This window comes from Centruroides sculpturatus, unplaced genomic scaffold (genome assembly GCF_000671375.1).
Source record: "Centruroides sculpturatus isolate CEXI.00-Female unplaced genomic scaffold, Cexi_2.0 scaffold61, whole genome shotgun sequence".
Lineage (NCBI taxonomy): Eukaryota > Metazoa > Arthropoda > Arachnida > Scorpiones > Buthidae > Centruroides > Centruroides sculpturatus.
In genome coordinates, this window is record NW_019384572.1 from 267,958 (window position 1) to 282,885 (window position 14,928).

Consider the following 14,928-nt stretch of genomic DNA (forward strand, 5'->3'; position numbering starts at 1 on the left):
TATATATATTCAATATATTTAAACAATTTTATATTTATTCTAATACATATCTATAACTAAATGACAATATTAATAATAAAGTAATTTTAAACAGAAAATTTATGATAATTAAGTTCCATAAATATTTCATTATTTTCAAAAGAAATTAAGATATACTTGATAATTTTTATCTACCTTAATTCCTTCTATCCGAAACCCAAGACTAGCTGTAGAACTAATAGTCTCTCTCCAAACCATGTATCGTGGTTTAGTAATTGCTTTCATCTTATTTTCCTCTTCCGTTGGTTCTTCAGAATCAATTTGGATCATTTTATCATACATATCCTTAAATATTTTCAATAAGTTATTTTAATTAGAGTATTTGATAAAAATGCTAAAAGTGTATGAAATAATATCAGTATTTCACAAAATATTTTTATTTTAAAAGATCATAGTTAGTTAAGAAATATTGAAATTAAAAGAACAATGTATCTTGTTAATTCACAAGTTAATTAAACTTAACTGTAAATAAAACTAATGGTTTCAGTGTAATAAAACTATTATTATTAATGACAAGTACAATAATTATTTTTTTTATAGTAACATGGAAATATTAAAAAAAGTTTGCAAATAACAGAATATGATTTATTTATTACATTTGATTTAAATGATTCCATATACATTCTTACCTTTCTTAATTTTGGTTTTTCTCTAGCTTTTGCTAATTCATCTTCTAAATATGTTCTTATTCCCATTTTAACATCCAAAACACATGGGTTTTCAAAACCACCTAATAAATCTTGTAATTCTAAGTATACTGAAGAATATGTTAAAGAAAAACTTACAATAAAAAATTTCCATCTGAATATCTGTATAATTAATAATCTACTACACCTCCACATATAGTTTTTATATCAAATTTAATTAAAATAAAGTTTAAATTTTTTACGTCATGAATTTATAAAGAAAACTTTCACTACTGTTTTTCTTACAATTTTATTGATATTTATAACAATTTATCAAATTTAAAAAAGAATGATTATTAATTTAGTTTTAACTAAATATTATATATAAGCTTGAAATAGTGTCAAACCTTAAATAATGAATTAAATTGCTTTATCAATTTTTATATCATCTATAAACAAATAATGGTGTTAGTTAATCAAATTCTCTTCATTTACCATTATTACTTTATTTTAGTCATTAATTCATATATAGATAGCAAGGCTATGCACAAAGGGATTTTTGAGGATTTAACCCTGTGCATTAGAGAAGAATTAAAAAATTATCATAAATAAAAAAAATAACATATTTGAACCTATTTAGTTCCTCCTTAGTACTATATTGTAATAATTTATATACCTATAATTTTTTTAAAATTAATGAACTACATTATGAAAAAATATTTTTTCAAAATTTTAAAAATACTGCACATGAACCTGATATGTCTTAAAACTGCGTAATAAAATAGAATTTTAATTTTATCGATGAACTATGCTACTTTAATAAAAATTTCATGTCAGTTTTATAAATTTTCATTATAAAATAAACATTGCATTTAAAATTTCAATTAATTTCACTGTTATATATAACCTTATGTGAATACAACAATATTTTGAATCTGAGTTTGAGAAATAGGTCATTCTCAAGATTTGCATAACATGTACATAAACAAAAGCAACATTTTAAAATATTATGTTAATAAACTTTATAACAGCATATAACAGATTTTAATGCAATAAATCTTTGAATATCAGTAAATTTGGCATAAAAAATAATTTTTGTTAGCAATTTCTAATAAAAAAAAATGCACCAATATATCAAAAAACTATGTTAAATACAATCCAAAAAATTGAAAATTTGAGAAAAAAGCAATTTAATTATAATAATTATAAAATTCATTTAATTAAAATTATACTTTTGATTTTATTTTTGAGCTTATAATTTATATATTTTTGTTCTAGAAGATTAAATCTTGTGTAAAACAATCTGTGTAAAAAATAAATTTATAATTTAAGAAATGAATTTATTTGAATAAATGTTTAGAATTTAATCAATTTCAATGTTTACATTTTATACTAATAGAAGGGGTAAATTATTATTATAAGCAAAACATAGCACTTGATAAAATAGAAAATATTTTTAAAATCTCTTTATCAAAAGATTTTAATGATGATTTGATTTAAATAGTTTCTATTAGAGGAAAATCTTCCTATATTTAAAAAAAGAACAAATATATAGTAATTTGGATACTAAACATTATTTATAATATAAAAACTAAATATTTACATATTCAAAATGATTATTATTATTTTAAAAATTTGCTTAGAACTCAAAAATTTAAGNAATTACCTTGATGACCAGCAAGTTGTACCCAAGGATATCTTTGTTTTTTATAAGTTTGGACAAAAGGTGACCAGTGAACAATATTTCTTAATTTCTTCCATGCTGATGGCTAAAATAAAACAAACAAATAAATAAATATGTATAATAGCTCTTCGGACCATTGAAAATAGTTTACTATTCTATAAAGGATACTTTCACCATCATCTGATACAATTCTTCCTTTATATTCTGGAATGAATGGTTTTAGACTATCTTTCATCAACTGTTCCAAACATATTTCTTCTCTTCCACATAGTTTTTTTAGTATTGTACCATGGTTGCCAGCCTTGAAATTTCCTGTGTATGATCAATAAAACAATAGTTAAAAGCAATCCCTACTTAACCCAATGACCTATATGTCAGATTAATGTTATATATTAAATTACCAATTTTACATTTTAAAATTTCAGATATTTATTATAATTATATTACCAATAATATAGGCCTTTCTTTTAAAAATTAAATATTTAAATATCTAATATATATTTTTTAAAAATACACAAATATAGAATACTTTTGTATTAATGTAAGTCCTTGACACATCTAATTTAATAAAATATTAGTTTGTGGTTTGAAAAATTTTTACAGCTGTAAAAAAAAACTTTTACTGCCTTTTTAAATTAAAATGTTCAATCTATTGACAGATATTTAATATTGCTGAAAACATTTATCTCTTTATTCCAAAAACTTCCTAGACAATTCATGAATTATAATTTATGTACAGCCTAAGTTTTCGTTGAGCCTGGAAAAATCCCCATCTACCCCTCTGAATGTCCCTGCATGGAGGAATTTATTTTTATCTTGGGCTCTTCCCTGCTGTACTATAATAAAAATGTCTATGTTAACAGTACAATTTAAAATAAAACCTGGGCAAAAATTTTCAGTTTTATCCTTGTGTCAATTTAAATTCACCAACTCAAAGAAAAAGAAATTCCCAAATTAAAATAAGTAAGTAATAATAAATTTAGTTACAATCATTGAAATTGAATTGTAATCAAACAATGGAAATGCTGCAATCATAATTATTGGAATACATTATTTAAATGTAAAATTACTTTTTCAAGTTTTGAATTTTAAAAATTTACCTATTATAGTAACTGAAAAGTATATTAAAGAAAAAAGCAGTGTTACATGAAAATTTTTATTGATATAAATCATTATATACATACAACAAAGAAAATTATTATACACTGACTTTCAGAAATATTTGTACAATCTATTGAATTCATAAATTTTGACATCATCATCAAACATATTGTTTTCATAATATATATAAAAAAAAAAAAGAAAACTAAAATCTGTTTAGGATACAAAAATATCCTTGTCTTATATATAAAATTTACAGGAAATTTACAAGATAACATTGCATACAAAAATAATCATCTGTTTCATTCATTCAATAGTTTCATATTCAATAATTTAAATAGAATTTTTATCTTATGTAAATATATAAATGAAATTTTAATAGTTTTAAGATATAGATATTAGTCATCAGATAAATTATTACAAATGCTCTTATATAAAAGCCTATTATAACAAATACTTTTATGTTAATTTATTATATATAATTGCATTATTATTTTTGATGAGCATTCATAGTAATAAAAATTTTATATTACAATTTGAAATTGGTTTTAAATGGAAGATAAAAATTAATATTCTCTATAGAAATTTAAAAATTTTCTTCAATTTCATTTAAGTTAAAATTTCATAAATTTTATTTCAAAAAATTTTTCATATAAAAATTTCATTTGTGAAATTTGACTAGGAAAATGCCGATTTGATTTATTTTCATAACATTTAATATATTTACAATTTTTTTAGAAAATATGATATTAATATTGTATAAATTGATTTAGCTTATACAGATTATAAGTAATATATATATATATACATAAACTCCTTAAATTTCTTGAGTTTGAAGACAGTAAATATTTACTATTAGCTTCAAATTNAAAAACAAAAGAATGTACAAAGACAATATAAAATGGCCAAATAAATATTGATTAACTTTTAATGAAACATAATACAAGAATTAATGATTATATGTTTATTGAATATAACATCAACAATTAAAAATTTAATAAGGTAAGAAAAATATAAAATTTTCAAATCAGTGAATGAAAGAACATTTATTTTCTTAGAAAAACTGATTAATCTATTGGTTAGTCTCTTATGAAAGAAGTTGTCTTATTGAATCTCTGACTGCTATAACAGATTCAAAATTATTATTACTGTAGTTAGCATTATTTCTAATATGAAAAATTAAATTCATCTATGAATACACAAATTATGATATTACTTAACATTTAAAAATCCATAAAAATGACTAAATTACCTTGATGACCAGCAAGTTGTACCCAAGGATATCTTTGTTTTTTATAAGTTTGGACAAAAGGTGACCAGTGAACAATATTTCTTAATTTCTTCCATGCTGATGGCTAAAATAAAACAAACAAATAAATAAATATGTATTTAATTATAATATATAATAGTTCTATACTAATTACATACAAAATAAAGATTTATAGATATCTATCTATTTTAAACAAGTTAAAACTTTATATAACCTATATCATATCTGAAATAATATTTTAGCCAACATGACATGCAAAAAATACAGCATTTATACTTTTATATGTGTTTTAAATTCTTAGTTATGGGAATATTTTCATGTTAAGACTTTAACATGAAAATACTCCTACTGTTAAGATGTTAAAATATATTAGAAATGGATATTAATTGCGTTACCTGGACTTTCTTGAAGATATCAACTTTTATAAATTCAAAACACGATTTATTTGACATGATAAAAGTTTGCTTGCAAAGACTTAGGCTAATTAAAGAAACACCTTAATGTAAGAAGGCGGAATGGCAAGCAGATCGATAATATATGTGACGTAAATGAAAGACGACAAATGTTTTATCGGTTAGATAAGACGCAATAAATCTATCAGAGGTTTATATTTTTTAAATACAAATTTTCAATCATTAAATCTCTCGACTATTATATCTTTGTACGATCGAAACGCAAAAACAAACGAACATACTCACGCAACAGCCATTAGTCAACGATCCGATATGATTATTGGATATTCGTCCTTTCCTCCAACAAAAATGAAACTCGCAACCACGATGTAATCGTGGCTTAGTCGCCAAAATTACGTTTCCGTATAATTTAGCGTCTATATCGTAAGTAATGCGAATGCTTCTCAAAACGGAAGCTTTGTTATCGCAAACACTTCCAGTATCTTTCATGGTCCGTCCACCGGTTGAAAAACGGCAGGCAAATAAAAATAATATAAATATTGTTCTATAGTATTTTCTACGTATTACGCATCGGATATTCGCGCGCACGTCACTTATTTATTCTCAACCAGATTCCGAAAAACTAAGTGGAGAGTGACTACAGTAAAAATCCGTCTGGCAACGGCAATAGCGTAGGTGTGCTTTAAAAATCGAGCTAAAACGCGCGGTGGTAAACGTCGGAACGGAAGTGACATCGATCGAATTACACAACACATACGATAATTGGGGTCAGCGTTAAAAACGGTCGGCAGAGAACTAGGGCAGAGTGAACAAAGCGTGAAAAATAGAGAAAGTATCATCTCATCCTCACTAAAAATAGAATGGAGGCCTACTGTATTCGGAGGCTAACAGCTATTCCGTATTATCATCGATGCGAAAAGGAAAGAATTACCGAATAAAATTTACTTAACTATTTCCTAATTAGTAGTCTCTACAATGAAAAGTCTCGCATCAATTTTTATTACGTATTTCGTCAGTTAATACAGACCTACAGATAAACTTTTAAAACTACTATTTCAAAATGACTTTAAAATGGTGCAATTCATTCATTAACGACATTCGGGTCGATAATCGAACTGTTACAGTGGATCACAAGGGTCCTTTGAAGAAATCTCTCAATCAGATTAGAAATTAAGAAATAGCCTTGTAAAGAAACGTCAGGAGAATAAAACGCCATAGATTTTTCATTGCAATTACTTGGGATTATTAGCGATATTCTATTTTTTGTCATTTTAATGAAAAGGGTATATTACATAATAACTTCATTAAAATTTTTATTTTTACGAAAACGAATCGAATAAGAAATTCCCTACTTTCTAATATGTAGAAAAATTCCCTATAAATTATAAGATAGGAAATTTTTAAACATAGAAAGAATAGAAAATCCCGCTGGAAAAGTATTACTTAATTTTTATTGTCGTTACAAAAGAGTATTCAATTTAAAATACTCAAAATCAGAGAAAATATAACTCGAAATTAAATATTCTTCCAATAAAAAGAAAACTCCATGCCTTTGCAACTTTAATTAAATAAATAAAAAAAATACTGTTTTGTTTGAGTATTTCAAAGTCAATCCTTTTTAGTAATTCAGTACGAGAGAGAATAAAAATGCGACAGAACTAGAGAATTACGAAAGTGTTATGTACAGGGACGTCGATAGTTTGTATGGGCCCCTTTTTCTTTCTTTTTTTTTAAGAAATTAAATACGAATAATGTTTCTTTAATAACTTAATAAAAACGGCTTTAAAGTTTTATTTATTTATTTTTTGTTACTAAAAATAATCATTTATAGAGATAAAAACAACAATGGGCCGGAAAAAGTTTTTCACCAGGCCCGGAAAAAATCCCAGCTTCCCCTCATCGACGGCCCTTATTATGTGTACGTCGATATTAAATTTTTCAAGCTGGAAACTTTATAGTTTCCGTTTTTGTAATGAGTAAATTATTTCGAAGCAATTAAATTTACATTTGTTCGCGGCTAATGACTATTGGAGCATTTTCCCTACATCTGTAAGTTTAGATGAAGTATAAATACAAATATTACGCAATTTTTCACGTGTGTTGTAAAGTTAAGATAGTCGATAAAAGAATAATGATACCGGTTTAGAAACTCGTCACGCTAGTCACGATGTACTGTAAATACCTCCATGCATTATTTAATCGCAGCTAATAACAAAATTATACTGTTTTAAGTTTCCAACTAAAAAAAGAGAAAAAATACTGTAGCCCACTAAAACACGAGAAATAATTTTTAAAATGCTAACATCGTTTCTATTACACAAGTAGAATTTACAACAATTAATCATACTAAAGACTATCCAAGTTTTATATAATTATGTTATGGTGTATTAATTTTGCATTTACGAATTTTGGGTACATGTATACATTTATAATAATATTGGAAAAAATTATTCGACAGATTGCCGAAAATAATCGTACTTTCATAAGACGACATTGACATTAACTTGAGATAATTGTAATATTAATTGATGAAAGTTAAGTTTAATGTTGCATTATCAAAATACGTCATTTAGACACTTTTAAAAGGCGATATCGAAATTGAGTTGATCGATGGAAATCTGTAACCAGCAATTATTCTACATTGTATGTATGATTCAATTCGTAAAAACAAATGTAAAATTTTGTCGATTTCATTCGAAATGGCAGGAATTCGGCTGGAAGATCAAAATGAAGAAATATTTGAAAAACAGATCATAAACTGAATGAAAACGCACGCGAATGGGTGTTAAAGGACGGATGCAAAACTGGGTCAAGGAATGGTTCGGATTTGCGACATTTTCCGACCGAACGCATCCGTCCTTCGCTTCTCCTTACAATCAATACGTCGTCACTTCGTACGACTCGCTCCATTCGTTGCCTTAATATCTTTAACGTAACATAAACAAACAAATTATAAAGGTAAAAAATCATGGTAATTTTTAGAATTAACATTGAAACGTGATTGATCATCTTTAAATTTCGTGTAAGGTAATGAATTTTTGTCGCTTCCAGATTAAATCATTTAATAGTAAAATATTAAACAAATATTTCGTATTAGCTATTGAGAATAAAAAGTTATAAACACCGCGTACGAGAGTCGCATGACATTCTCCATTATTAAATACCGGTTTTGTCAGCTATAAAGTGTCATGTACTGTACTTTTGAATTACTATCGACATCTGTCGGCAATTACTAGAATTACACGGAAAATGTTCCAAATCTGTTTCGAAAAAGAATTTTATTTATTACTTCTAAATTTATGAAGTGAAAACGTATTAAATAACTTTATAATAACCTTAAAAATTACTTTACTCATACAAAAAAACTGAAGATAATTACTTCGTAAAATATTGCATAACTTTTTCGATAACTAATAGATCTAAGATTGCTCAGTTATATTAGAATCGCTTTGAATTTTTTGTTTATAGTATTTAACGTCATAATATATTGACCAATCGTGTTAAATTTACTGTATAATGTTTTTTGTTTTTATTTTTTTTATCTGCTAGAAAATAAAGGTAACAGAAAAGATTAGTATGTGCTTTACTATTCGAGCCTCTAACAAGGTTCATCCGATTCGACATTTATCTTCCTCCAATAAGATATCTGATTTTAAATTTCTGAGCCGTTAGAATTAGATTATTTCCAAAATTAACGAATAACAATGTTAATAAGCTTCAATTTTAACTTTCAAAATATATTATAAACAAATATATTAACTTGTACTGTAATTACATCTTGAGACAGATTTTTATAAGTAAAAGTTATTATAGTTGATCTTAATGAGAATTCGTAGAATATAAAAATTTGCTTCTTATATTGTTTATTCACATATTATATAGGAATTTTGATATTGAATTTAAAAAGTATGACAATTTTTATTTGTGCATCTGTTTATTAATTAAAGATCGCTTTTATATATTCAATTGCTAAATTTTCAAAGAACGGCGAGATTCTCAACTTTTCGATGTCAATCAAAATACTCCTTTCTTAGTGTATTAAAATATGTTTGGGTTTTTTGAAGCTATATATAATATTGATACAAAAAACACGGTGAATACACCGAAAACTTATACACAGGCTAACAATTTTAGTTCTTATCAACTATGATTAGCTTATCTTTAAATTAGTGATATTAAAAATGGAAAAAAGTACATTTATTATTTTGCTAAATATATTCTTCTATATTAAATAAAAAATATATATAATTTTTTAAAAATATTCTTCTTTAAAATTACTTCGAATTCTAAAAAAATTGCAGTTATGTTACGAAGATACAAAAAATTCTTTGAACATTGCCCTTGGGATGACAGTAAAATAATGATTACTTATTATTACTTTTTCCTAAATATAAATTATTAATCGGAAAGTAATATAACGTAAATAGCAAAAATGAATAAAGTTAATAAAAGCCATTTATTTCTGTGGAGTTTTTACTTGAACGCCTTGATCTTTGAACTTTTTACTGCTTTTCATTCTACAATGCAGCCTCATCATTTGAAACAGTAGTAGTATAAAAACCGAATGTTAAGTTTCTTCTGTTTTTATTTAGCTAAGAACTGAATGTTGACTGATAAAATCAAGCTTCAAAACAAAACAATTTATAACTTTAAATTGTAAAATTAACATAATCAATCTAACATTTAATCTATCGATGATAAAGGTAGAGCTTTCTATTCATTAGAACTAATGCTTGTCAGAAAAGTGTTTCGATTTTATCTAATGTAGGCCTATAACTAAACTTTTTAATATAGTATGAAATTTTGTAATCATATTCATCTCTGCTTATACAATGATCCATGAATGATAATAGTATTATGCACGAGTGAAATTAATTTAGGTCTTCATCTATATCAAACTAGAAAAATAATATTTTAATCCTCTTCTGTATTCATTAATGCATAAAGCATTATTTTTGTAGACCCGAAATTTTTTAAAATAGTCCTACATATATTTAGAATAAAATTAATATTCGATAATCTGTAAATATGTAGCAAATATTTTAATCGTTTTCACTGTGTAAAATTCTGATCTTTGAAATAAAGCATAAAATATCAAATTTTCTAATTTTTTTGTTATCTAGTAAAATATTCCTTATTGTACTTAAGTACATTAACATTTTATAAATATCTGAAGAAAAACGATTAAAAAAAAAGGCTCAAGATAACAGTTTGAATGTTATCATGATTTATGGGTGGTTATGATTTACGCAATCATTTTATAAAAAATTTGAAATAACGCACATTACAATGCTAATTATAATAAATAAATCTTCTTACATGCATAAAATTAAAATATTGTATGCTCACGTCGTGCAGGGCAGATAAAAGAATACTTACAGAATTAATCTCTAATATAAGAAATGAAAAGAGTTAAGTCAAATATTGAGCGATTTAATTTAAACTGTAATGTGTTGATAACTTTTAGGGCGATGTTTCATGAAAATAATTTCTTAGATTTATTTAAGAAAGAAAAAGTTCTTACACCGCGAGTTTACGGAGCGCATTCCTTCGAATTTTAATGTACTGTACAGTATCTCTACGGAATAATTGGCCTTAACTTGAACGAACCTTTAACATTTATACTTTATATAACTTATACATAAATCGTTATTTTCCTGTAATTTCCCATACAAATGTATTTACAAAATTTATAACAAATTTATACTTTATAAAACAGTAGGCTAAGGCTACATTATTTATTTGCTGTAAATGTATGCAATCCCGTGAAGCTGGATCGTTTTTAAAAATACATTAGATTTAAAATATTAACTTTCAAATATATAAAATGTTCACACAATTTTAACCAAATCATAACTATATCGTAAGACAATACAATAATAATAAAACTGCATGGAGGATGGGCAATATGAATTCTAATAAAGAAAATTTTTGGCAGTAGCATTCTTCGAATCTAGCCTATATATAAAATATATTCCTCGATCAAAAATATTTTATTTACTATGAAAATGTTTTAAATTTTTATTGTTTGCTAAATAAAAATTCTATCGTTGATGAGTCATTTAGTATTTGATCGTATCATATATATCGACTCGCTAATACAATTTCGATTGCTCAAACTATAACTTAAATAATATTCAAAGTATTCTCTCTCTCTAGAGATAGAAATAATACAGCGAATAAAATATAACTCTAGAATAGTGGGAAAAAAACATAGCTCTATATATTTATATAGAGAGCTATATTTTTTAACTATTGTGGAGTTTCTGGAAGGGAGGCGGATGGAGATGTTGCTATGAAAATTGGTAGGTAGCTAATTCAGAATATCCGGGAGAGATTTAGAGGGGGGAAACTTAATTCAAATTGTATTCATTAAGGCCAAAAACACAAGATAGAAGGATATAAGCGAGAATATCATGTTTACTGATCTCCCAAACATGTTACAGGAACTGCTCAATATGCTGTGCATCCAGAGATGTCACGCTGAAAATGAAGGGCTGCATGGCCAGTTTCATAAAACATGTCCCGACGGATATTGGTCACTTCCCATTTAATGCTCGCCTCCAAATCGACAAGCGACTCTCTAACGCTATAAATCAGGTCTTTCAGTTATTCCCATAATGAGAAATCACAAGGATTAAAATCGGTGATCAAGAAGAGCAGGGAAATCTCTAAACAATGATGCGAAGATAATGAATTGTTTTACAAAAACTGTACTTTCCATTTATTGCTGTTCCTGCAAAGCAGGAAACACATTGGAGTGTTACTTACATGTTACGTATCACTGTTGCATTATACGTCGTCATCTCTAATAATAACGACATATTGAGATAACATGTTCGTGAAACCGATAAATATACGATTCTCGCAGTATCCTTCTTATCTTGCGTTCGCAGCGCAAATTCTTCCGGTAGTGGTGAAGATTTTAACTACTTTTTTTAGCTATCCGTATATTCTAGATAAACTCTTCCGTATATTCTAGATAAACTACCTACCAATTTTCATAGCGATATCTTCATTCGTCTCCTTCCCAGAGACTCCGGAATAGGAAAACTTATTTTACAATCATCCGGTGTATATCTTTCTCGAATAAACACAAACCAATTCTTAAAATATAGTACGTATATTGTCAATTATAGACATCGTCATAGATTCTATTTGAAAAATTTGGATCAATTATTTAAAAATTAAAAGCGATTTTAAGAAGCCATAGTTTAATTCTATTCGTTAAACAATCATCTTTGATTTTTTAAAAATAGAACAACTGTATGATAACCCAAATACTATCATTATTTGTGAAAATATTATATAAATTCTTACATTTTTAATTAGCCTATACAGTCATTCTCAAAATATTTACGTTGTAAGCCTACAGACACTGAAGTTCGCTTGAGCAAAAGCTATTGAAATAATATAGGTTTAATTAAATTTTCATAGAGAATTTTTAAGACAACTTTTGACAATGAAAATTGTCAATGTTCGTTTAAGATTAAAAAGTTTCTAAAATTAATGTAGCTTCCAATAAAATGCTTTAAAATATCCATAAGGGGGAGAGAAAGAAAGGAAAGTTCACTTTAAGTATAATTTTCTTCTGACGCACAATAAATTAATTAATCAATTTATTTTAGTATTTGAAAGAAAGTATTCGTTAGCGAGTTCGTGTGGGACTTGAGTGGAACTGTTGACTACCCACACGAACACACTTACATTTATTACAAGAAAGTGTATTTTTATTATGTAACTGAAATATAATCTCATATTGGCAAAATATTAAAATTATACACAAGTAAAGATTTTATAAATTACATTTTATTTCCTATTTGATAACTAAGATGCCATTTAATTTACTTTATTTATATATAGATATTTTAAAAATATTTTTATTTAGTAATAGGTTGATAACAATATTACACACTTATAAAATCACACCCATAAAATTCAACTTTACGATTTAAAATGAGGTTAATAGCTAAATTTACAAATTAATGCTAATTCATCAGTAAAAGCCACTAAATCAGTTATTAAAATGATTAATTAAATCAACTATATTGAACTACATGTAATTCTAAAATGGACGAAGCTATTGTTAAAGCTTAAAAATATAATTGCAACTAACTTAAAGTACAACTAAAAATGTATGGAAAAAAATCACTCGAATAACAACCTACATAAAGTTTTATATCAAAGATCTCGAACTTAAATTCCCATTTGCACTTCCTGAATTAATATTGTTTATTTACATTAGAGATTAGCAATGTGTTATTGCAAACATCTTTGTAATAGACTTCATTTGTTAATACCACACATTGAAGAATTATTAATTACACTTATTCGTTTAATTATCATTGATCAATCTATAAATAGAAATTAAGATGAAAATGATCTTCATTGACATACTTAGGTAGCTAAAACGCGTTATTGTTATTTGCAAATATTTCACATAGAACGATTGGAAAAAAGTTCAAGAATGTTTGATGTGGATATATAAGTAGAGTAACTAAACGGCATTTCTCACATATTTCATCGGAAATAGATGCATCAGCAATGTCTGATAAAATGAAACTTTCGAAAGAATATATTCGCTCTTTGACTTAAAAGGTGAACACAACGTAACGAAGGGTCACAAACTCATCTGTAAAGCGTCCATAGGTGATCAAAAGTCAACTAACTAGCTGTTGCAAATGTCAAAAGTGCAGAAAGTGATGATTCCTGCGTTTGTGAAGCATCATGATGGAGATGCTTCATCTATTCCCGTACAAAAAAATACTACCTTGAACAGCTGGATCGTTTGAACATCAAGATCAAAGAACGTCCAAAAATCATGACAACGCGCCAGCACATACAGCAAAGATGACTTTAGCGAAGCTAGCCAGTCTGGACTGGGAGGTTCTGTCTCAGCTCGGACTTTGGGCCAACTGACTACCATCTATTTCGTGCCCTGCAGAACCACATTGTCAATATACAGTTCAATGAAAATACACGACGCTCGAGACGTTCTTCAAAGAAAACCTGTCATTCTACGCTCAAAGTTAGCAGCAAAGCTGGCGCGAGATTTGATTGATATTGATGGTGATTACCTACCAGGCTGAACTGTAATTGTTGTTGAGTTAATTGTCAATAAAAATTTGTTTTCAAAATGTCTAAATTTCACCTTTACAACCTGATAAATACGTTTCAATGTTGCCGATAATTGCAATAATTTTTCCAGAAAATAAATCTTTTAGTAAATCATACTGTTTTTGTTGGAACTACTTCCTGAGTAGAACAAGGATTTTGATATAGACTTAAAATATATCCCATTGTAAAGATTGAATATCTGTGAAACTTCAGCAAAACGTATTTACATTGTTCAAGGATAAAATTGAACTTGTTCGGTTAATTTAATTATTCCTCTTAATTAATTCACTAAAAACTGTCAAAATAGTCTTTTAGAGAATCTGTTTTTACTGACACAAGAAAATACGAGTTACGGTTTCATTTGTCTACTTCAAGCGGGATTAATACTTTAACATCAGAAAATTCATTAAGCGATAAGTTATTTTTAATTTGAGATTTCAAAATTCACCCATTAAAAAATTATATCTGTTAAAAGTTAGTTCTAGGCAAAATTGTTATTCGCTTCATCGATCTGTAAAGTTAGATTTGTAATTTGAATTCACGGTAGTCGGTTTTATTAATTACTTTAATTAATAAATTTCGTTTATTATTATTTCGATGTCGAATTATTCCGAAAGAAATTCAATGACATATCAATTTTTATCATCACATTGTGGTTTGCGTACACGATTACATTTA

General features: G+C 26.4%; 1 protein-coding gene across 3 annotated transcripts in view; it reads right to left on the reverse strand.

The window, feature by feature from the left end:
* Nucleotides 1-14,928, reverse strand: part of LOC111624211 (inositol-trisphosphate 3-kinase B-like) — an 89,235-nt gene that overhangs the window by 6,552 nt on the left and 67,755 nt on the right. For 2 of the 3 annotated variants that reach the window (XM_023367018.1, XM_023367020.1), the window contains 4 exons: nucleotides 4,703-4,805; nucleotides 2,518-2,661; nucleotides 669-796; nucleotides 175-324 (listed from right to left, as the gene is read on the reverse strand). In XM_023367018.1, the coding sequence (XP_023222786.1) occupies nucleotides 175-324; nucleotides 669-796; nucleotides 2,518-2,661; nucleotides 4,703-4,805 (525 nt within the window). Of the gene's footprint in view, nucleotides 1-174; nucleotides 325-668; nucleotides 797-2,517; nucleotides 2,662-4,702; nucleotides 4,806-5,418; nucleotides 6,530-14,928 lie in introns of those variants that run through there. The other variant, XM_023367019.1, reaches the window with a different exon arrangement.